General features: G+C 36.2%; 1 protein-coding gene across 1 annotated transcript in view; it reads left to right on the forward strand.

The window, feature by feature from the left end:
* The window catches only part of uba7 (ubiquitin-like modifier activating enzyme 7), a 64216-nt gene that overhangs the window by 38841 nt on the left and 1631 nt on the right, over window positions 1-23744 (forward strand). Inside the window, exons 22-23 of the mRNA XM_059328333.1 lie at window positions 18827-18928; window positions 22486-22568. Coding sequence (XP_059184316.1) covers window positions 18827-18928; window positions 22486-22568 — 185 coding nt within the window. The remainder of the gene's footprint in view (window positions 1-18826; window positions 18929-22485; window positions 22569-23744) is intronic.

Below are 23744 nucleotides of genomic sequence, written 5' to 3' on the forward strand. Positions count from 1 at the left end.
ATGAATGTGCTCATAAAGGAATTGGAACAGTTTGTGTACATCCACAGACTGCAGGGCTGCACAGTTATTAATAGTTCCTAATGAGTGTTTAATGCTAATTATATGCTTAATGAGCAGAATCAGAATATCAACCATCGTTATCAACATCCCCATAGATAAGTATAAGTATAAGTCATTTCTACCTACATTGACAGTGGTGATCTTTTTTTAAATACCCGTGAAACACCGGAAAGTGCAACATTGTGGATGTGACTGGATAGGAAAAAATACAAATGGAGGCCGACCTGTGAAATACTTACCATATAAATGAAGGGGTGTGTCCATATTTCTTTACCAAAAGCAAAAATCAAAGAACAACAATGTTACATAAACTGCAGGCATTAGCATGTCTAAATGACTAGCTTTGGAGCAATGTTAGATAGAAATAAAGTTACTTTTTACTGCTTTGAAACCACATGAATGTGCTCATAAAGGAATTGGAACAGTTTGTGTACAATCACAGACTGCAGGGCTGCACAGTTATTAATAGTTCCTAATGAGTGTCTAATGCTAATTATATGCTTAATGAGCAAATTAATGTCTTTGCCTCCATTTCCTTTGTAATGAATGAGACAGGAACTTGTACAATTTGGCAACAGTCTGTTTGGCAAACCTGAGTGGCTCAGCTAGAGAAAACCAAGAAGCCCTGTATTGAGCTCATGCAACTGCAGAGTGTGCAGGACGTCAGTCAGTAAGAGATTACCAGAGTCCTTACAATCCATACAGAGAGGGAACAGAAGCTATGTACCAAATGTCATCGTCCAATAGTTGTTGAGACATTTCACTCAAAATCATAAATGTCAACCTGCTGGTGGCACTCGAGGAAATCACCAAAGTCATTATATTTCATCATATTGTTTTAAGTGCAAAAGTGCAGATCAGATTGGGGTAAACCTGGGAAGGTGCCTTAGGCCACATTCTTACTTTGTTGTTTTAAAATGCATAACTTTTAGCATTTAACCGTTAGCATTCACACTACTTTGGCATTTTCAAACCCCTTAAACAGAGACTTAAAAAGGCTGCCGACCCTGTTTTATTTGGAAAACTTTTATTTTGAAGACTTTTGAAAATGATCACACAGACACCAGTGATCACTTTCGATTGGGTCTTATCTGTCACGACCTTTCAAAACATTAAAAATCGTCTAATATGTTGCCATAATCTATGTTTTCTGCCACCTTGACCAACTCATACAATAGATAGATAGATAGATAGATAGATAGATAGTGTTAGAAAAATTGCATGAGGAAACCTTGAAAATTGATAATCTGTCACCGACAGAAAAAATCTGTCACCAACAGAAAAAACCTCACCATTTTTCTTCGCATTCTTTGATGGGGAAATGAAGAGCTGGAGACGTCCAAGTTTCTCAGTTTAACAAAAGTTTTATTACAATACGTCAAAAAATGTGCACTTTACAGAGATCTCCGGGTTCAAAATGAACTCATGTCCCTGATACAAACAGACGTGTTTCAGTTCGTGAACTCTGAACCCCGTCTCCCTCCCTGGAACCCATTAAAATAACCTTACAATTGTTTACAAAACATGCTGGTTGATTTCTTCCAGGAAGTCCCGCCTTCATGATCGCTGATTCGCCAGTCTTCTTTCATACCGTCACACATCAGGCCACCTGGGCAATACAATCACTGCTTCCCATAACAAAGCCTTGTGGCCTGCTAACAAACTTGTTATGACGAACATACTGCCTTATTATGTTCTACAGAAATATAACAACAATTCTTCAGAGTTCTACATGTTCTTTTAAAGGTTAAAAAATATAAGACAGACAATACTATTTTTTGTGATTATAGAATCTTAATTAGTTTAAGCAAATGGAATATATGTAATTAAAGTAATCATAGTTTTCTACATCAATATTAACACACAAACACAATCAATGTATCAAAATCATATTACCTGATTAATATAAATGCATAGAGATATTTATTACAGTCAAGGTTTGACCTTTGATAGTGACCTGCGTCAGAACAGAGAACAGAGACAGAGAACAGAGAAATAAAGCATAAAATCACATACCAATATAGAAAATAATCAATTATTTTAACAATAGATAGATAGATAGATAGATAGATAGATAGATAGATAGATAGATAGATAGATAGATAGATAGATAGACAGATAGACAGATAGATAGACTTTATTTATCCCAAGCTGGGCAATTACAGTGTAGCAGCAGCATTACACACAGAGACAATGACAACACAATTAAATAAAAAGAACAACCTAGGAATACTTCTAGCAATAAAATATAAAAATACAATAAAATATAATGTAAAAATAAAAATAAAGTGTCTAAAGAAGGAGTATGTATTAAGGAGTAGAATTCCAGTGCAGAATAAATATGAATATGCAGTATAAAATGTTGGTGCTGTAAAACAAATAAGGTGCAATGAACAGTGTGCATAAAAAACACATAAAGTGCATAACGACGGTATGTAATGAAGCAGGCTATTTGTTATTGTACAGTGTGATGGCATGTGGAAGGAAATATTTTTTGTATCCGTCCCTTTGACAGCAGAGCTGGAGCAGCCTGTGAGAGAAGGTCTCACTTTCAGTAACAGTTCCACCTCTTGTTCGTCCAAACAAATACATTTCTGGTCGTTTTTGCCATCGCTGCTCGTCATTTGCAGTATTTTTCGTATTTTTAACCACAGACTAAAGTAAAATAATCTGCTTCCTGTTCAGTGTATGTAAATGGTCAGGGGAAATGCGTTTTAAGTCATGTAAATATACAGTGATTTGGGCAAAAAAATACTTGTGTGAATAGAGATTGTTTAAAAAGTGTGTTAAAAAACAGTGTGGATGTAGCCATAAAGTATTTATTGATTGATTGATTTTATTTGACCATTCTTGATATAAAAAATATGTACACAGCAACCTTTGTCATATGTAATATAAATAGATTAAAAAAATAGTCAGGAATGACACAATAAAGCCCTGAGGCTTATTTCCATTGTGGTCCCTATAAGTAAGCATTATTTCTCTGCTGTGTCTCTACTGCGGCAGCTTTAATTGGCCCTATTGTATGCTCAGAGCCTTGTGAGCGGTGTGGAGGTCCCATGTGTCTTGTGTGTTCGTGTCCAACATCAGTTAACATTACAGTTTAGTAACTGCTGACAAGAATTGGACATCGTATTGACCCACAGCTATCAATAAATTGCTCCAGCGGCCAATACATACAAGAGTTACATAATTCCATACTGCAATGCACCAAATGACCAAAGAGCGTGACCTTCGATTACTAAAGCATTAAATCAATGCTATGAGCTGGGATGTAGCAACAGAGGACACACAGATCACAGTTTATGCTCAGAACTGTGCGTTGCCATTCAATTGATCTGTGTGAGTGACACAATTTCACGTGTGTCCCAGTTCCCTCATACATACCAATAAACATGTGCTGTAGTAATCCTAGAAGGCATAGTGTTAGTTTATACTATACAGGAAACAATGTTCTTTCTGTTTGTGCATGGAATAATCCAATAGCTGTCAATAACTTATACAAAGCTTTATTTGACAATATCTTTTAGGGGTGTGCCATATCGTATCGTTCACGATAATATCGGTATATTTGTTTTATGGTTAAAAAAAATGCATATCATGATATTGGCAACATTCTTACTTCTTGATTTAGTGGCGTAAGGTTGACACTTACACAACTGAATATACCGAGCTGCCCTCCAAACACACTGCTGCATTATGCATTTTTGTTAGCCACAAGCTAACATTAGCTAACAATTAAAGTTGTTTTAATCACAAAAAGCTACTTTCTGTCACTAAACACATGCAGCTTTCAAAATAAGAGCACAGTGTGTTAACAGAATCCACCACAGAAATTACAAGAAGACTGTCAAAATAAGATGCCTTAAATAAAACATACAAGAACCTTTATTCTCCTTTACAAAATGTCATTAAAGTATGCCCCCGGAACCCCGAAATGGTTATTTTTATTATTTGCTCATACTCAAGAGTCGAGAGTAAAAGTTTTTGTATTTGGCAACTGTTGAGATTTGCACTTCACACTACATTTTAGATTTTTATTTATTTATACAGACTAAAAAAACATATTTTCTGTATATTTTTAAGTATTTGGTAATATCGTCAAGAATATCGTTATCGCAAAAATAGCCTGAAATATTGTGATATTCTTTTAGGGCCAAATCGCCCAGACCTAATATCTTTGTTTTACTTCATCAGTGCATCAACCATCTGCAAAAAAAACTGCAAGCACTTATAAGAAACTTGCAAGTATCACAAATGTGGTGAGTTAAGTAGCACCCATAATCCCTAGAGTTCAGACCAAGGTTATAATAGTTTTGGATTTTTCATTAGTTTTAGTTTTAATTTCGTTGTGAATTTTTGTTATCAAATTCAGTTAGTTTTTTGTATGTTTTTATTGAAAATGCTTAGTTTTAGTTTAGTTTTTATTAGTTTTAGTGTTAGTTTTAGTTTTTTTGTAATGGGCTATGTGTTGGGTGCCAGATTCCAAGTGGTCATAATAAATTTTGCCTTTATTTCCTTTAGTTTATCCATCTCAGCCCCAATTAGGTTATTAACTGTTTTGAATTTTGGTTTGAGTATAGACATCTAAGTCTCAGTAAACATATTCACCATGTGTTGCATGTTCAAATAGAAACACTGAATTATGAATGAAAAAAGTTGACAAAAACGAAAACTAAGGACATTTTCACTATAATTTTAGTTAGTTTTAGTTAGTTTTGTAACCACAAAATACAGTTTCAGTTAGTTATCGTTTTTTTAAAAACTCTAGTTTTTATTTTTATTTCAGTTAAGGAAAATGTTTTTTCAATTCTAGTTTTCGTTATTTCGTTAACTATAATAACCTTGGTTCAGACTGTCAGATGCACCACTCTGAAGCATTTTGATGACTATTCATGACTTTATAACTGCGACTTTGCCCATCAGACATTAGCTGCCTGAGTGTCTCTGCAGGCTCCAGCATGTCAGTGGCCCATTTGTAAGAGGAGCATTTTATTGACTCAGTCCTTCTGCCCCAGGTCATCTTCAGTCAGGCTGAGTGCTGTTATCTTCTCATTTGAAAGACAATCACATTGAGATTCTGTTTGCTGTTTTACACGTCAATGGGAGCCTTTTAAAAGCAATGGGCTGCTTTTAGCCTGTGTGTCAAACTTAGCACTCTGCTGAGAAGTGTCTGCGTGCTGCTGCGCTCCCCCTCCAGCCTGCGTCCTGCAAAACACACCGTTTTTATGATCCTAGATACAACATATGTTTGGTACAACATTTTAATGCATTTAGTTCGATGTATTGTTTGAATGTATTTCAATGGGAGGCCGGTATCCTGTCAATTCTCCTGGGTGTTAGGCAAATAATTGCATTGGGCTGAAGGGAGCAGTTGGAGGTCTCAGCCATCTGCTTCTTCACTGCAGTCCACAGAGAGAAGTGATCAATAGTGATCAGGTAGCAGATGACACTCCCAATCAGACAAAGGGCACACTTTACATGACAGTCAGTGTCCTTTTGTAAAGAAAAACTTACAGGAAAACATAAACAAACATGTTCCTGTAGGTAAAGGCACACTGTTCTCAGCAGTAAAAATGATGATGTTAAAGTGCTCTTTGGTGGTTTCGTCCAGCTATTCTCAACCTTGGGGTCCCGACCCCAATTCGGGTTGCGAGATGATTTCTGGGGGTCGCCAAATCATTTTGGAAGTCAGCTCTGTCTCCACTGTGTTGAAGTGTTCATGTGTTTTATTCCTCTGGTCATTTAATGTCTTTTTTGGTCATTTTGTGCCTTTTTTTTTGGTCATTTTGTGTCTTTTTTTTGTCAATTTGTGTCTTTTTGGTCATTTTGTGTCTTTTTTTGGTCATTTTATGTCTTTTCTGGTCTTTTGTGTCTTTTTTTTATCATTTATTGGTCAATTTGTGTCTTTTTTGGTCATTTTGTTTCCTTTTTTTGGTCATTTTGTGTCTTTTTTTAGACATTTTGTGTCTTTTTTGTCATTTTGTGTCTTTTTTTGGTCATTTGGTGTCTTTTTTTGGTCATTTTGTGTCTTTTTTTAGTCATTTTGTGTCTTTTCTGGCCATTTTGTCTTTTTTTGGTCATTTTGTGCCTTTTTTTTTTGTCATTTTGTGCCTTTTTTTGTCATTTTGTGTCTTTTTTTGGTCAATTTGTGTCTTTTTGGTCATTTTGTGTCTTTTTTTGGTCATTTTATGTCTTTTCTGGTCTTTTGTGTCTTTTTTATCATTTATTGGTCAATTTGTGTCTTTTTTGGTCATTTTGTGTCTTTTTTTGGTCATTTTGTGTCTTTTTTTCGGTCATTTTGTGTATTTTCTGGCCATTTTGTGTCTTTTTTGGGTCATTTTGTGTCTTTTTTTAGACATTTTGTGACTTTTTTTGGTCATCTGGTTTCTTTTTTGTGCTTCATTTGTCCAAAATGTGTTGTATCAACTGAGTTTGTATGATCTGAACTGTGAGATTCTGTTCAGTGAGCGGGGGTCGCGGACAACATTCATGTTAAATTGGGGGTCGCGACTCAAAAAGGTTGAGAACTACTAGGTTAGTCAACATTTAAAGAATACTCTGAAGTTGTAGCATTACAGTGCAATAGCATCATCAGTTTTAAAACTGATGAGAACAAGAGTCAAGTCTCTGGGTTCCAGTACAAATGAGGAGCTCCAGAGGTCTGCTAGACTCACTTGTGAAACTCACTTGCAGCTTGCTAACTCCACACCCACATTTTTTTATATTTCCAAACTTCTGTCATCTTCTGCCCCAACGGACTCAATTGACATTACTCAATTACACAACTCCCTTATAGAGCCACAGACAGCTTTATGCATTTTTTTTATGGTTAAACGTCTCCCCAAGGCCGATAAATAGGCTTTGATGTGTAGAATCTGATAGCTTTAGAGCTTTAGATAACGCTAAAAAAGTTTATTTTTACAATCTGGTAGCCAAGTCCACTGACAATTATACTGATGATACTGGTGAAAACTGATGCGATTGGCTAAAATGATCATGGACTTAAAATGTATTTAAAAAATTACTTTATTCATTATTCACCCGCCAGATTTTCACAGGGCAGACACATAGAGACAGACAACCATTCACGCTCCTTTATCAACAATTACACAGAAGTACCAGCTCAAACTAACACTCTCTTTTAAGCATGGACATCAAATTATTAACCAAACAGGCAAGTCCAGGTTCTCTCTCTTAGTATTAACGTTATTCAGAGCATCAGCTCTCTGGTTTCATATGCAAACAATATATAATCACTTTAACGGCATTCTGCTGTTTCACAATTATGTAAAAGTTACTGAAACAAGAAAAAGGCATTTTATTCATTAGTATACCCGATTTCTATATGATGCAAATTTACCATTTATTGCTTTATTGTCACTTCTCATACAACAGTACCTTTTTTTGTACATCACTTCATGTTTATCAACACACATACACACACACACACACACACACACACACACACACACACACACATACACACACACACACACATAAACACACATACACACACACATACACATACACATACACATACACACACACTTACTATCTATTATAACTTTCCAGAAGCCCTCTGGTATCGTGCATTTACAGCTCTGAACTTCCATGTATTGATGCTATGATGTCATTGGCAGTATCACTACGCATCACTATTGGCTCTGTGCTGTAGGTGTGATGTAAAGGAAGGTGTATTAATACTGGATGGATGAAGAGGAAATTGATTGTTCACTTTCCAGTAAATGCCGTGCTTGTTTGAACCATGAAAAAAACTTGGATTTAGTTTTTAAGAGTGTGGTTTCTTTGAAATTTTTTAAGACTCTTTGTATGTCTCTTGTGACAAAATCTGTCTCATACAACACATATGATGTATGAGTTTACATTTTAAAGAGGAAAAAGTGCCAGTTCATTTGTAAATGTATAGTGAGTGTGACATAATGTGACATAATTTGAAATCTTTAAACACTTCAACCCAGCAAAAAAGACACACACTTAAAAAAAAAAATCTGCATTTTTTCGCTCTTTATCTGAAACAGCAGTAAATACCTGCTTGTGCTGCAGTATATAACATACACAGTAGTCAGCAGCAGCACGACCATATGTTCCAAAGTGAAATGCTGCTTGAATTTGAGGCTCAGTCACGGTCTTATCTCGGACATGAAGTCTTAGTGAAATTAAATATATTGTCTCTTAAAAGAAAGCAAAGGGAAGCTAAAGGAGATTAAGATGAAAATATGATCTGAAAAGACCACACAGATCCTCCATCTGCCTCCCCTAAAGCTCACTTTGAAGCCCTCCAAAGGAAAAGCTCTGCCTTTGAAGAAACAGGCCTCAAGCCACAACGAGTTGTAAAAATGTTTCCACTGTTGGGATTCTGTCCAGATAATGAAGCCGAGGCAGGAGCGTGCCTCAGCAGTGCCGTTTCTTGTGGCGGGCTGCAGGGAGGAGGACTTATCGAGGTTTTTGCAGACTGAATCGAGCTTCCTGTCTCCAAAAACACTCCATTGTCTTAAAGGGCAAGATTAAAAAACTCACATTATGATTACACTCCACAAGCAGTGACCTGTGCAAAGTGACCAGCGTTATTGTGCTCCCTGACTCTGGTTCAGTCTCCCTCCTTATCAGGCTCACTTGGCTGAACTTCCTCTGGCTGCACTGCATTCCCAGGCCCTCACGTATATATCTGCAGTCAGCTGCATCTATTTTTGGGTTCAGTAGCCCAGTTGTTATCATAAGAGTCTTTATTGTGTATCAGTCCCTGTGCTGTGAAACACAGTGAGGTCTTTTTTTTTTTTCAAAACTTTATTTATTGAGTTTTTTCCCAAAAAGTAATACAACGAACATACAGTCATAAAACCCCATCCCTCCCTCTCATAACCAACAGTAATCTCGGAGGAAAACAAATACTTGAGTTAATAAAAAATAAAATAAAATAAATGTATTAATTAATAAATAATAATAATAATAATAATAATAATAATAATAAATACATTAAATTAAATCATATTAATGAATAAATTAAATAAATTAAATATAAAAAAATAAAATAAAATAAATTAGAAAATGGAGAGGAAATAAATAAATAACAATAAAACAATAATGCACAATCATAATAATCATGAAAGTAAACATAATTAAAATTAATTAATTAATTAATTAATTAAGTAACAACAATAATAATAACACAGTGAGGTCTTTTAATTTGGAGGGCTCCAAAAAATAAACCGAACTGAAAACTGAAATGTGACTTCAGAATTTGGCACGCAATTTTTTATTTATTTGTAAAGGAACAGAGCGCCACTGACAATTGCAAATGTAGGGTCCTATTAACTCAAGTACTAGTTGGTATCATCAACATCATGAATCTGCTTGGGTTTGTGCCCTTAATTGAGAATGCATTTGTGCAAAGAAAATCTGACAGTTAACAGAGGCATTCAATTGGTGAGACTGTTTGAGACCGGATCAATGTGAAGCAACGGAGCCGACAAGACGGGAAAATATGTGAGACTTCTGACTGATCTGTTTCATTCTGAAGAGTCAGCTTTTTCAAAACCAACATGACTCAGTTCAAAATTCAGTTCAAAACAAAACTTACTAACTTGCACTTCATAGTGATGTTTGTTCAAACAGAGAGACTGAAGTCTCGTCTTCGTTATTTGTGCGACCAACCCTCAGGTAATGAGAAAGGAAGTGGACTGTATCATCAGAAACACACCTCTCACTTGAGTCTGGCAATAATCGAATCATGTTAAGCAAAAATGCAGAACAACTTTGCTTGAGTTGGTAGAATCTCTACAGTGAGAAACAGCACGATGTGCAATTCTTCCGATGCCGTCGCTTATTGTACTCGCCTATTGTCCTTCAGTGCCAGATTGCAATGTGAATGAACGCCAATGTTACGAATTTGCGGAAATACTGTGAAGTCCTAAAGAAGAAGAAGAAGAAGATTACTTTATTAATCCCACAATGGGGAAATTCAACCTCTGCATTTAACCCATCCTTTGTTACACACAAGTGAACACACCATGCAAGGAGCAGTGGGCAGCACATTCCTGCGCCCGGGGAGCTGTGCAGGGGGGTTATGTGCCTTGCTCAATGGCACTTCAGTCCTAAACATGTCAGTACCTGGATTCGAACCGGCAACTCTCTAGGCTGAAGGCCTTCCTCTTCCAACAATACCTCGGTTAAGTCATGGTCACCTAACATATATATTTAAAAAAAAAAAATGCTCTTCTTCTTCTTCTTCTTCTTCTTCTTCTTCTTCTTCTTCTTCTTCTTCTTCTTCTTCTTCTTCTTCTTCTTCTTCTTCTTCTTCTTCAACATATAGCACTCCTTTAGCGATGACAGTTAGCTCTTAAAGTTATGTACTTACTTGATTCCTATGGTCTATGTCTAGTACCTTCAGGTTGAATGCACTTATTGTAAGTCGCTTTGGACAAAAGCGTCTGCTAAATGACATGTAATGTAATTTAATGTAATGTAATGTAGTTACAAGCCCGATTCCTAACCTCTAGGCCACAGACTGCCCAAAATGAAAAGCAAAGCAAAATGACGTCAGAGCTTGTTACGACACTTTTGCAGAAACACAGTATGAAAAGGGCTTGTTGCTACCTTTAGGGCGCTACAGAGCCAGGATCACTTGGTCCCCCTATTACGCCTCTGGGACGTTCAGACTGAAGGTGAAAGGCCACAGAGCTGTAATTAACGGGGTTTGAAACTTACTTTGTAAGTGCTGATAAAGATAGTTGTAGTTGTGAATGTGTTGAAAATGGCTGGAGATAGATGGTGGAGACATTAAGACTTAAAACCTATTATATTTCTTTAGGATCGTCCCATGATGAAATCTTAGTTGTCTCTTGTCCAGGACATTGATAACTTTGTTGTAAAGGGATTTTAGTGGTTTAATGGCAGAAACTGCTGCATCAGATGAAGTGATTCTGCAGTATGAAAAAAGAGAAAACAACAACATTTATGCACGCAAGCAAAAATGTGGGAGCCATATTAAATGGTAACCAGTGTCTGGTTTGCATAAAGGTTTGAAGATTTGTGTTATCTGATGAGAAACAATATATTTAAAGAAGACTTGCAGTGTTAAGTTGAAATACACAATGAAACTGATTTGTATTCCCTATTACTCTTTGATAAAGTGATTGATTTCGGGTCTGGACTGTGACCGCAAGGCTCGGTTGACTTTTGTTTCAGGCCTCCTCAGAGATTCCCAGACTGTGCTGTGACTCACTGGAAATAACACTTTGTGATGAAGCCGAATCCTTCTGACCTTTTGATCATGTAATTCTGTAAAGTTGAAGTTTAGGCATTATTAAACATTGCCCCATATCTACTGCGAAAAGGTCATTTTTGCCTTGAAGTTCTTTGGGCAAGATGGAGTTCGATATAAATCTAAACATCAGTAACACTTTACAATAACCATCATTTATAAATGGTAAACAGATAGTTTATTAAAGTTTAATCATCATTTATAAACCGTATATAAGCCATTTAGAATGGTAAATACATTATTTATTAATGTTTAACTAACTAAATAATTTATATTTGGCAAACAGATGGTATATTAATGTAAGTTTATAGTTAATTTACCATTAACAAACCAATAAATTGTAAATAATAGTTTATTAATAGTTTAAAGTTGCACTCATTATAACATTTTAACACCATATTTAGTCTGTTAATGATTTTGAAATGATTCATATACCTTTAAGAAATTGGTTTAAAACATTTAAAGATTAAATATGTATAGCACTTTGTAAATGGTTAATTATTGGTTTATAAACCATCTATAAACATTATTTAGTTGGTTATTGTAAAGTGTTACCGAAACATCTTTTTTTCAGATATCATATAACATAATCTGAAATACCCTTATTAACAATTTAACAATTTAATCAAAATGAGGTGATACTGTTATTGTGAGCATTTTATGAAGAACAATTTTTGGATTTACACATTTCATATCTGGTCCTGTTTTACAGTTTCAGGACCAGAAAATTGGCTGGCTGAATGTGCGTGCGTGTTTTATATCTGGCCTATTTATGATGAGATTAATTTTTTTCCCCCCTCGAAGCTAAACTCTTTTCAGGAAGAGCAGGGAAGCTCACCAGGCTTCCTGTCAACAAGAGGAAGCAGCTCGATGTGAGAGGAACTTCATATCTGAATAGGCCACGTAGGGAAAGATCATTTTTTAACAAGCATAATGTTTAATACTGCAGGCACCACATACAGTACAGGCCAAAAGTTTGGACACACCTTCTCATTCAATGCGTTTCCTTTATTTTCATGACTATTTACATTGTAAATTCATCAAAACTATTAATGAACACGTGGAATTATGTACTTAACAAAAAAGCGTGAAATAACTGAAAACATGTCTTATATTTTAGATTCCTCAAAGTAACCACCCTTTGCTTACTAGAATATAAGACATGTTTTCAGTTATTTCACACTTTTTTGTTAAGTACATAATTCCATATGTGTTCATTCATAGTTTTGATGCCTTCAGTGAGAATCTACAATGTAAATAGTCATGAAAATAAAGAAAACGCATTGAATGAGAAGGTGTGTCCAAACTTTTGGCCTGTACTGTATATTGATAGAAAATTTGGGTTCAATTTTGAAAAAATACAAAAATTTAGCTTGTCATGGAGAGTGGAGACATTTTAATTTTGCCTTTAATCTCGGGACAAGGGATGAAAAAATTTTTGCATAATTAAGCATTCAAATGATTTACAGTATGTTACTGTTAAGAATGGCGTTCCCAAATTGTATCTGAAGATAAAACGGCCGCTGTACATGTGTTTCTCTGTAGCATCAGTGAAACCATGACGGGCGTAGTGGTGAAGTGGGAAACAGTTAAAAACCAAAATGTCATTGTGTTCCTTTTATTGTTTTGGAAAGAGCAGCTGTGTCATGTTTTAGGGGGAAGTTCAAAGCTCCATTTATTATACAGACTACAAAATGTGGACAGCAGATGAGAGATTTGGCTGTTATCCAACAACAGAGCAGACAGAGTCTAAAGTTATATATGTCCACCACTGTGGCTTTATTCCTCTCAGGCTTGCGAAACGGCCGTTTGTCTCGGTTTTTATCCTCTGAAGTCCAAATCAGTGTTCAACAACTCAGAATCCCGACTGCCAGCTCTGCTTTATGTCAAAACAAATCTCTGGATCCACAGACACACAGTGAGATAAATAATATGTGAACATAAGCGCACTTGTACACTGCAAAAAAAGAAAAGTTGGGTGAACTCAAAATTTCAAGGCAACAAACTTCTATACAATTTTAAGTTGGACAATTAAACTAAATATTTTAAGTTTTGTTTTTGAGTTTGCTCAACTCTGAATTCAGGTTTTTGTCAACTCAACTGTAAGTTGTACTAACTTATAATTTTACATTGTAATAACTTTTAATCCTTACTCCTGCTAACTTCTGCAATGTGCTGAATTGGCACGATTGTAACGCTGCTATGAAATAAATGTCAGCTAATGTTGCGACCACAATTTTGAGTTAGCATTGATACGCTAATGGCTACTCTTGTTGCTGTAACAAGCAGCGCCGCTAGCATCAGTTAGCCGCTAGCTTTCACTAATGACCGAATTTCACAACAAAGAAATAAGAGTTATCAGAACTATTGTCCCTTGTTGTGAACCCCAACTTAAAGATATAAGTAACAACAACTCACCAACTTGTTTTTGAGCAGACAACTGGCTTCCTTTGTTGTGCTAACTTACATTATTGCCCTAAATGTCAGTAATTTATATTTCCAAGTTTTACCAACTTAAATCACTGTTTTAGGCCAAAAAATACAAGTTGGCTTTTTTGCAGTGTAGCCAATATTACACAAGTAAATAACTCCTTCCTGAGGTTGAGCAACTTGTCGAGCTGGGGACTGTCTTGTGTCTTTTTATTGCTGTTGTCCCTTTTTTAATGTTCATTGCCAGAGTGGAGACTTAATTTAATGCCTTTACCTTGAACCCACTCAAAAAATCTTGGCTCCATTTTCAAGCTCCAACCCCAGGGTCAAGCTGGTTTTGTGTGATTTCGTGCAGCTGTGATACACAACCAAGCAGAACAAGATAACATAAATATGGATTTATCTGTGTCTATATTTTATATACTGCAGTAGAATATCATTTGGACTCCAAATAAAGCGGTTTATGTGTTATTGTTATACTCCACACTACACTGTAAAAAATGTCTGTAGATTTTACGGTGAAAAACTGCTAAACCATGACAGTAAAAGACTGTAAAATGATAAATGACTTAATTCAGTTTCAGTAACAATGAAACACCGTAAATGTATATATCAGACAAAACAGTATTTTTCACATTTTAATAAAAAAAAATACATTACTCCACTGTAAAATACACTAGCACCGTGCTTGTAGCAAAAATATACTGTAATATATAAGCCATCATTTTTGCATTTATTTTTTTGTAAAAATACTTTTTCTCACTGTTAAATGTACTAAACACCATATCTCTAACAAAAATATATACTGTAATATTAAATGGTAAAATCTTTAATTTATGCAGCATTTATAAAGTATTTTCTGGTCAAATATATGGCAGAACAGCGTTTCTTTTGATGGAAAAACTTTTTTTTTATGGTATAAATTGGAATAAAATGACAATCTTAAACATGAAATCAACAGTGCTAATATCAGTTCACCGTAATATTAGAAAAAGTTGCACCGTATTTATTACGGTAAAGTTTTGGCAACCACAGCTGCCGTTTTTTTACCGTAAAAACAACAGGTTTTTTTTTTACAGTGTAGTAATCTGGTTCATGTTGCTGTAAGAGGAAAACAATAAGTCCCTGCTTCACATCCTTTCTCTTCCCCCAGAGATAGCTGTTTCAGTGGGGCATTTTAGGGTTTTTTTTATGTTCGAGGTTCCATGACAAAAAGATACTGTAGTTGCGCTTGTGGGAAACCATTTGTAATTGTTTCCAGCAGCCAATTTGGTTCCAGCATTCTTGCTTATTTTTTCTCCCCTGCTTCAGTGCTCAATAGCTGACGTCACTCTACACACGGACTGATGGGGCAGTTGATTGGCTTCAGGTTCCTGCCGGAGTTGTGCGACAGATATGAGAGAGAGGAAGGGAGGGAAGGGAGTAAAAATAACCTGCATGCTGGCCTAGCATTGTGTAAAATCAGCATCGGCACTAATAAATGAAGGAAGTCCATTTTGGAGTCTGACAATGACTTTGCAATTGCAAGATAATTTAAAATAATAGTCTTTTTGTGCCACATGTGCATCTCAGGCTACAGTTTGAGGTTGTATTAATAAATCAAAATCAAATCAACTTTATTTATAGAGCCCTTTAAGACAAGATACAAAGTGCTGTACATGGCAGGACAGACCAACAATAAAAACAAAACAAGCAAAAACAATTAAAACAAAGCGAGTCTCATGCTGGGTAAAAACCAATAAATAAAAGTGGGTTTTAAAATGAATCTCAATTTTAAAATTAGTCTTAATTTTAAAATGAATCTTAATTTAAAAAAACCACAAAGAACAAATAAAAACAAATAAAAACAGAACAAAGGCTCATGTTGAGTTAAAAGCCAGTGAATAAAAATGGGTTTTAAGATTCCTTTTAAAAGCGGACAGTGAGGAGGCCTGCCTGGTGTGCAAAGGTAAATGGTTCCAAAGGTTGGGAGCAAGGTTATTATAGTTAACGAAAACTAACTAAATAACGAAAACTAGAATTGAAAAAACATTTTTGTTAACTGAAATGAAAATAAAAACTAGAGTTTTTTAAAAAAAAACGATAACTAACTGAAACTGTATTGTGTGCTTACAAAACTAACTAAAACTAACTAAAATTATAGTGAAAATGTCCTTAGTTTTCGTTTTTGTCAACTTTTTTCATTCATAATTCAGTGTTTCTATTTGAACATGCAACACATGGTGAATATGTTTACTGAGATGTCTACACTCAAACCAAAATTCAAAAACACCTGGAACTGTAAGAGTTAATAACCTTAATGGGGCTGAGATGGATAAACCAAAGGAAATAAAGGCAAACTTTTTTATGACCTCTTTGAATCTGGCACCCAACACATAGCCCATTACAAAAAAACTAAAACTAAAACTAATAAAAACTAAACTAAAACTAAGCATTTTAAAAAAATAAAAACTAAACTAAAACTAGAAAGCTCACTCTAAAAACTAACTAAAACGAACTGAATTTGGAAACAAAAATTCACAACAAAATTAAAACTAAAACTAATGAAAAATCCAAAACTATTATAACCTTGGTTGGGAGCAATAAATCATTTTGCATAAAGACTCGAGAAGCTGACGTGACCACGGGTAAAATGTGCATCTTGCAAACAAAACGTGCTTTGTCTGAAAATGGAATCGAGGGCCGAGACACCCTGTCAGACTCGAGGAGAAGTATGCCTCGAGTGTGTCTCCATAACCCCAAACCCCATAAGTGGTGGGAGTTGTGAGGGCTAGTCAAAAAGTTCCCCTTGGCTGCTGGAGCAGAGATAATTGGACCCAGGTTTAGCCGGAGTTTTGGTATTCACGTCTCGAGCCAAGTTTTGATCTTCACAACTTCCCTCAGCAGACAGCGCCTGTGTGATCAGGGTCGTCTGACTGCGTGACATATATGTTGACCTGTTTTCTGCATGTGAGGAATCCTCACTCGGTTCAGGTCAGGTGATGTTTTCTCTTGAGACGCGTTACACGTGCAAATTATGACGTTCATTATAAACATGTGGTGGCATGTGAGAACTAATATTTGTGCAGTAGCAGAAGAACCAGCAGTGTTTATGTTGGGTAACGCTTTATATTAAGGTCCTTGTAATAACCATTAATTAACAAGTAATAAGGCCCTTGTAAGTCCTTACAATGCTTATTAACATTATTGTGTGTTTATAAGCCTATATAAGTGTTAATAATGGCATTATAATACAGTTAATAGCAGGCTATAAGAGATTTATAAGCGCTTATAAGAAACTTGTTAACAGTTTGCAAATGCTTAAGAACATTAATCAAAGCCTTGTGAGTGTCTTATAATTGTTCATAATAGCATTACAAACACCCATTATGTCTTTGCCATGCCTTTATTAGTTCTTCTTTTGTTTGCTTATTGATATTAAAATTGCTCATCTATTATTAGTTAACTATGCACTTGTTAACAGTTAACTATACTTTTTGCAGCTACCAGATCTAAAGCGAGTTACCTTATAAACACACAATAATGTTAATAAGCATCTTGTAAGGACTTACAAGGGCCTTATTACTTGTTAATTAATGGTTATTACAAGGACCTTAATATAAAGCGTTACCTTTATGTTTGCTGGGGAAAACTGATGTGTCAATGTGTCAGGACTTTGTGCTCTGTATTTGTTAAGAGGTCAAAGGTCGATCCTATGAGAATAGGGACTTCGAGGACAACAAGTCGCTGTCAGGTCATCCGTGCTAGAATCTGATCTCGTGAGATATGAGGGGTGTGAAGGCTGCAGAGTGACAGTGGAGTCAGGAGAAAGAGATGTGTTTGTTTGTAAAGTTTTCTCAATGAATGACTGTGTGTTTGTTTGTTAAGCTTCATTTCGGCTCACAAGACTCATCACGCTTCTCTCGTCATGTGGTCTTGATGTATCAAATTAATTTCAGCTATTGACCCAAAAAACAACTTGTTGTCGTATAAAACAACCCTCAGCAAGGGTCCACTAATTTTTTAGTATTGCAATGAGTATTTTCACTATCTGTAAATTTAGCAGATTTTCATTTTTTTTTTTTTGTATAAAATAAAAATAATAAAAAGAAACAAATAGAGCCCAAAGTCAAGCATTTTAACTGGTATAAAAACGTTTTTAAACCCATGCTAATAATAATAATAATAATAATAATAATAATAATAGTGCTCATATGATGATTAGCTTCTGATATTGATGCTGAAATTATACTTTTTGATACCTTGTTTTGAAAAAATCTAAATTTTCCTACAAAACCGTATTTTTCAATAAGTATTTCATACAAGCTTTGTTTTAAATCAACAACTATCTGATTAAAATAAATCACAGCATAAATCACACAGATGTTCGATGCACAGCCCTATAATTATTGTTACAGCACAACATATTATATCTATCAGCAAAAGAGTAATGAGATATATGCTGCTATTATAGACACACCACATTACAGTGTGTATCTTTAGAGCTGTAGTCTCAATGAACTACAGGAGATTCAGAATGAAAATGCCCCCCCAAAGCTCAAACTTCAGCCACTTGAAATGCAGTCTGGCAAGGTGTGTGGAAAAATTCCTATGTTGTTATTTCACTGCCCAGAGCAAAACATTTATATTCACACAGATACAGCATTTATAAGAAACATTCTTCAACTTTTATAATATCATCTACTCCAAATTGCACTGCACATGGCTGCTACATGTTAAAATGGTGAGAATCAAGTCAGCCTTGTAGGGGGAAAATTGTGAAAAGCTGGAGGGTCACTTCATCATCCATGAGGAAGCCCCTTCTTGACCCCATGGTGGTTTACACTGCAGCTTCAGAGGGCTGCTGATTGTTCTCAGCTGCTTTATAACACAGTGATGAAAAATGCAGTCCCTCTGTTTCTGAGTGTCTTGGACCCAAACATTTTCTGCACATCCCTCACAGCAACTTGTACTTCATCTGTCGTCTGTGTGTGTGTGTGTGTGTGTGTGTGTGTGTGTGTGTGTGTGTGTGTGTGTGTGTGTGTGTGGTGTATGTAACGTGTCTATCGGCAGGTCGCAGGAAAGGAATACACCCTGTGGGATGACTTCCTTGTTGAGGGCAGACGCGGCGGTCAGCAGGAAATGACCTTGGGAGATCTTTTGCAGCATATCAAGGTATGACCTCCTTAGTCCTCACAGCAAGGAAACACACTTTCTTCACACGTAGTGCTACTGAGTGCAAATTTAATGCATGTTATTTTAAATCCCTAAACCTGTTCACCTTCCTCCGGTGCACACAATGGCCATTGTTTGAAATGATTTTGCACCTTCCATTCACGTCTTCTGGCTCTATTCTACCATACTAGAAGAAGGTCATGTTGTCAGTGGCGGTTCTACACAGGGGCCTCCAGGGGCCACTGCCCCTGTGAAGAAGCCCTTGGCCCCTGCTGTGGCCCCTGTGTCAAATTAATAATAAAATTATCAATTTATAACAATATATAACAATGGAACAATTCTAACCTTTTTTTTGTTCAAACAATATCTCATTGTACACAAAAGGAACCCAGAATGTGTACATTGTATAATAGTTTAATTGTGCAATAAAAGCTAAATATAAAGATCATTCTCACTTTATTGCACTTTCCTAATTAAAAAAAAGTAATCGTGCACAAAAATAAGAAATGTCATTGTCGCACAAAAATAACTGTTAATGTTGGTAAGTCTCAGTGTTTCGATCAATGTAGTTCTTCCAAATATGAGAATTTTAGCTAAAATAAAGGTTTTGAATGCTTAAAGATAATTTTTGACGATTTTTAATGTGCCCCTCTGATTAAACACTGGCCCCTCCTTGGCCCCCACAGTAAAATTTGTCTAGAACCGCCACTGCATGTTGTAGTGGCTGAAGATGGTTGGAACCTTTTCCCCAACCGTAAATGTGTTTTCAGTGGAAAAAAAACACACCAGATAAATCATTTTCACCCTTTCGTTATTAAGATATAAGTCTTTTAGAGGTACTGGTTTGTGGATTTTATGATGTAAAGACAGCTTTCCATTTTAAAACAGGACCCACTGCATTTTATCCCAAACAAACTGCAGGAAGGAAAGGGTGATAACAAATCTGTCCGTTGAATTTCATATGAACAAGTAGGTCGATAAAGTCAGGTTATCCATATATCGCTATCAACACGGCTACCGCTTGTAGTCTGGCTGTGGTTACTGTCCAAAGCAAGAAACCGCCACAAGAATCCTAATTTGAAGTAGAAACCTGAGGCAACGTATTGCCACTTTCAGGCTGCAACTCATCTTCATACACCACAGAGTTTATGATTCAAAATAAATGTACTGATGGAAAAGAAACTAAGACGTTACCCTGTACAAAATAAAACAAAGTGCTTGTTATAGATGCAAAAAACTGTTCCAATTCGATTAAGAATCAGAATTACAGTATTGTATGACATTAAAATCACATTAAAAAGCAGTGAGTACATTGTCAAGGTGCCATAAACAGTCATAGTACAGTATGTCGCTCAAAATCACATACTGTATGTTGTTCAAGTCAAACAGTTTCGTTTCGTTTCGTTTCGTATCTGTTTATTTCGGTCAATACATGTCATCAAAACAAACCAGAAAAAACAAAAACAAAACATTGATCAAAGTAAACAACATGTAAACAGAGAGAGAAAATTGATAATAGACATTTGGACCGAAAAGGCGTAGGCTGAAGCATAGCTTATTACGCCTACCCTGTTACAACTCAAGTAAATTTAAAATTTGGAAATGTACAATCTGTTATTTATCAACAAAAGAAATAAGCAGTCACAAAAGAGAGAAAAGAAAGAAGCTTATTACTCATTACTCTAACTTATATAAATTAATCATCCTATTTTTAAGTAATTTTTTGAATAAGTTAATGGTATTGCAAGTTTTCAAGTCTTTCTCCAATTTGTTCCATAAATTAACAGCTGTTACCGTGGTGCATCGTGATTTGGTGTTGGTTCTGGTTTTTAACTTTTTAAATATACACTCCCCTCTGAAATTGTAATGGCTTTGTCTTAGATTGAACATTTTCTGAATACAGTCAGGCAGCATGTTGTTGTTAATTTTGAACATAAACTGTGCTGTTTTGAAATCCACCAGTTCATTGAATTTGAGTTCATTTAAATTAATAAATAATTGTCCACAGTTGGACCAGTAAGGGAAGACAAAAGCAACAAGTAACCCTTACTGTATGTTTTAGCTTAACAAATATCAAGCTGTCACCTCCACCATCCTCAAACTGGTAATGTTGTTTGTTTTTTTAAATAGTAGAGTAAATAATTGATCACAAACTGGCTGATGAGGTGATTGCACACCACAGTATCACATAAGACAATGTACATTTATAGAAGATACTTCAGAAACATCTGAGCACATACAGTACAGGCCAAAAGTTTGGACGCACCTTCTCATTCAATGTTTTTCCTTTATTTTCATGACTATTTACATTGTAGATTCATCAAAACTATTAATGAACACATGTGGAATTATGTACTTAACAAAAAAGTGTGAAATAACTGAAAACATGTCTTATATTCTAGTAAGCAAAGGGTGGTTACTTTGAGGAATCTAAAATACAAGACATGTTTTCAGTTATTTCACACTTTTTTTGTTAAGTACATAATTCCATATGTGTTCATTCATAGTTTTGATGCCTTCAGTGAGAATCTACAATGTAAATAGTCATGAAAATAAAGAAAACACATTGAATGAGAAGGTGTGTGTCCAAACTTTTGGCCTGTACTGTATGGCTCCTTGCATGTTTCTTCCTGCGTGCATGTTCTTGCTCCGAACAGACATTTGGTTTATTGATTCTGCTGGAGTTTGCTCTGAGGAGGCAAAGGGAAAATAAATTGGCAAGTGCTAGTATTTGCTCCAGGTTTCGTTTAACCTTTGACTGTCCGGGTTTACTGCTGGTTTGTTTGTGGAGACACAGAAGAGCTTCCTGAACTGCTGAAGTTGTTTGAGGCCACAGGTCGTCATCACACCTTTAACTCTACGGACTGCTGACGCTGCAGAAACAACCTCTGCATAATGCATGCATAAATGACTGTCCTATCATCTCACACCGGTCCTTAAATCACTACACTGGCTTCCTGTGAGTCAGAGGATAGATTTTAAAATCATACTGCTGGTCTACAAAGCTCTGAATGGTCTCGGACCAAATTACATGCTTGATCTGCTCCCTCTCTACGAAGCATCCAGACCCCTTAGTTCATCTGGAACTGGCTTGTTGCGTGTCCCAAAAACAAGAACTAAGCGGGGTGAGGCAGCTTCTCACCTGCAGCTTCTGCTCCTCACCTGTGGAACAAACTACCTGTAGATCTGAGGTCTGCCCAAACAGTCAGCTCCTTTAAATCAGGACTAAAAACACTATTGTTTACTGCAGCGTACTCTTAACTTTAACACGTATCTGCTCTACTCTACTGCCCTTACTTTTTAACTACGCAATGTTTGACTTGTGCTTTTTATTATTTTATCTCTTTTTTTATCCTGCTGTATCTTCCCTGTTTTAATTGACTGTTTTTACTGTTTTCAATTGTGTCTTGCTGTTTTTAATGTGTATGTAAAGCACTTTGAATTACCTTGTGTTGAATTGTGCTATACAAATAAACTTGCCTTGCCTTGCCTTGCCATTGCATTGCTATTTTTGTGATATTTTACTGTAAATTTAATTGCATCATTTCTTTGTGCAGGATAATTACAACTTGAGCATCTCCCATCTCTATTACGAAGTATCTCTTCTATACAGGGGGCAAAAGGAAAGGCTCACACAGAGGTATGTAACGAAACAGTGCAGGTTTGCAGAAGCATGGCTACACATTGCGCACATAAGCAATCACAATGAGCAGCCTCCCTTTGTTTGTTTAGAGGCTAATGGCAGGATGAGGTGTTTCCTCCGAGCCTGTGAGCAGAGAGCCTGTTGACACACTCACAGGCATCACTGAACACTGATGAGTGAGACCGATCCTCCTCAGGTTTCCATCTGTTTGTCGAGGACAAGATTTAAGGAGTTAAATCAGTTTTTCTGCATCAGAGAAGCCACACTGTTTGGGCCTGTTATAAGCCCCGGGGTGTTTGAAATCAGGTGCCATGTGTTGTGAACCATCCTCATCAACAACTGAGTCATAGCAGAATATGCACCCGCAGGGATGTTTTGATCCCAGACGGAGCAGGAAAAACAGCAATAAATCAGGTTACGCACATTTCGCGGGCAGTGATTTACTGGACGAATTAAAATATTTGATTTTAATCATTCTTTGCTTAAATCTTGCTGTGAGGTCGTTATGTTCATGTGTGACTGTGTGCATGCCTTCTGTTTGTGCAAGTCGAGTCTCTGGGGGAGCTGGTGTTGGTGTTGTGGTTAGATTAGGCTGCAGGGGAAGAGGGGCAGGCCTGTGGATGACAAATGCCCTCTCCAGTAGTCACTTCCTGTGCAGTTGGCAGCTCCAAGCTTCCTGCGATGGTCTCCTGAAGGGGAACTCACAACTTAAAAACTCAGATAACATTCAAAGTCAAACTGTACAGTTGCTATTATTCTATATTTTTGTTATTTTTTGCCCATAAAGAAAGCCAAAGCCAGCACGGTCTTAAAACATTCTGGACTTCCCTGCTCTGTTTGTGGCCCCAAGAACAAATCAGGCTGCCAACTTAACATTAACTGCAATTCTGAAGGGCTGAACCTTCAAATATTCAGATATATTTCATTTCACATGTTTCATATATTTCATTCACTCTTGAACATCTAAATTGATGTTCAATGTAGAATAACACAATCTTATAAATGAATGCCTTTTATCAAACCGAAAAACACCTGTTGCACCACAGTGTTTCCATTTTACGTCTGAGAGTCTTTACTGCTCTGTGCTTCACTGAGGGCACACACACACACACACACACACACACATTCTTGTACTTCTATCTTTGTTAGGGCCCTCATTGAAACAGTGAATTC

Source organism: Centropristis striata, chromosome 3 (genome assembly GCF_030273125.1).
Source record: "Centropristis striata isolate RG_2023a ecotype Rhode Island chromosome 3, C.striata_1.0, whole genome shotgun sequence".
Classification (NCBI taxonomy): Eukaryota; Metazoa; Chordata; class Actinopteri; order Perciformes; family Serranidae; genus Centropristis; species Centropristis striata.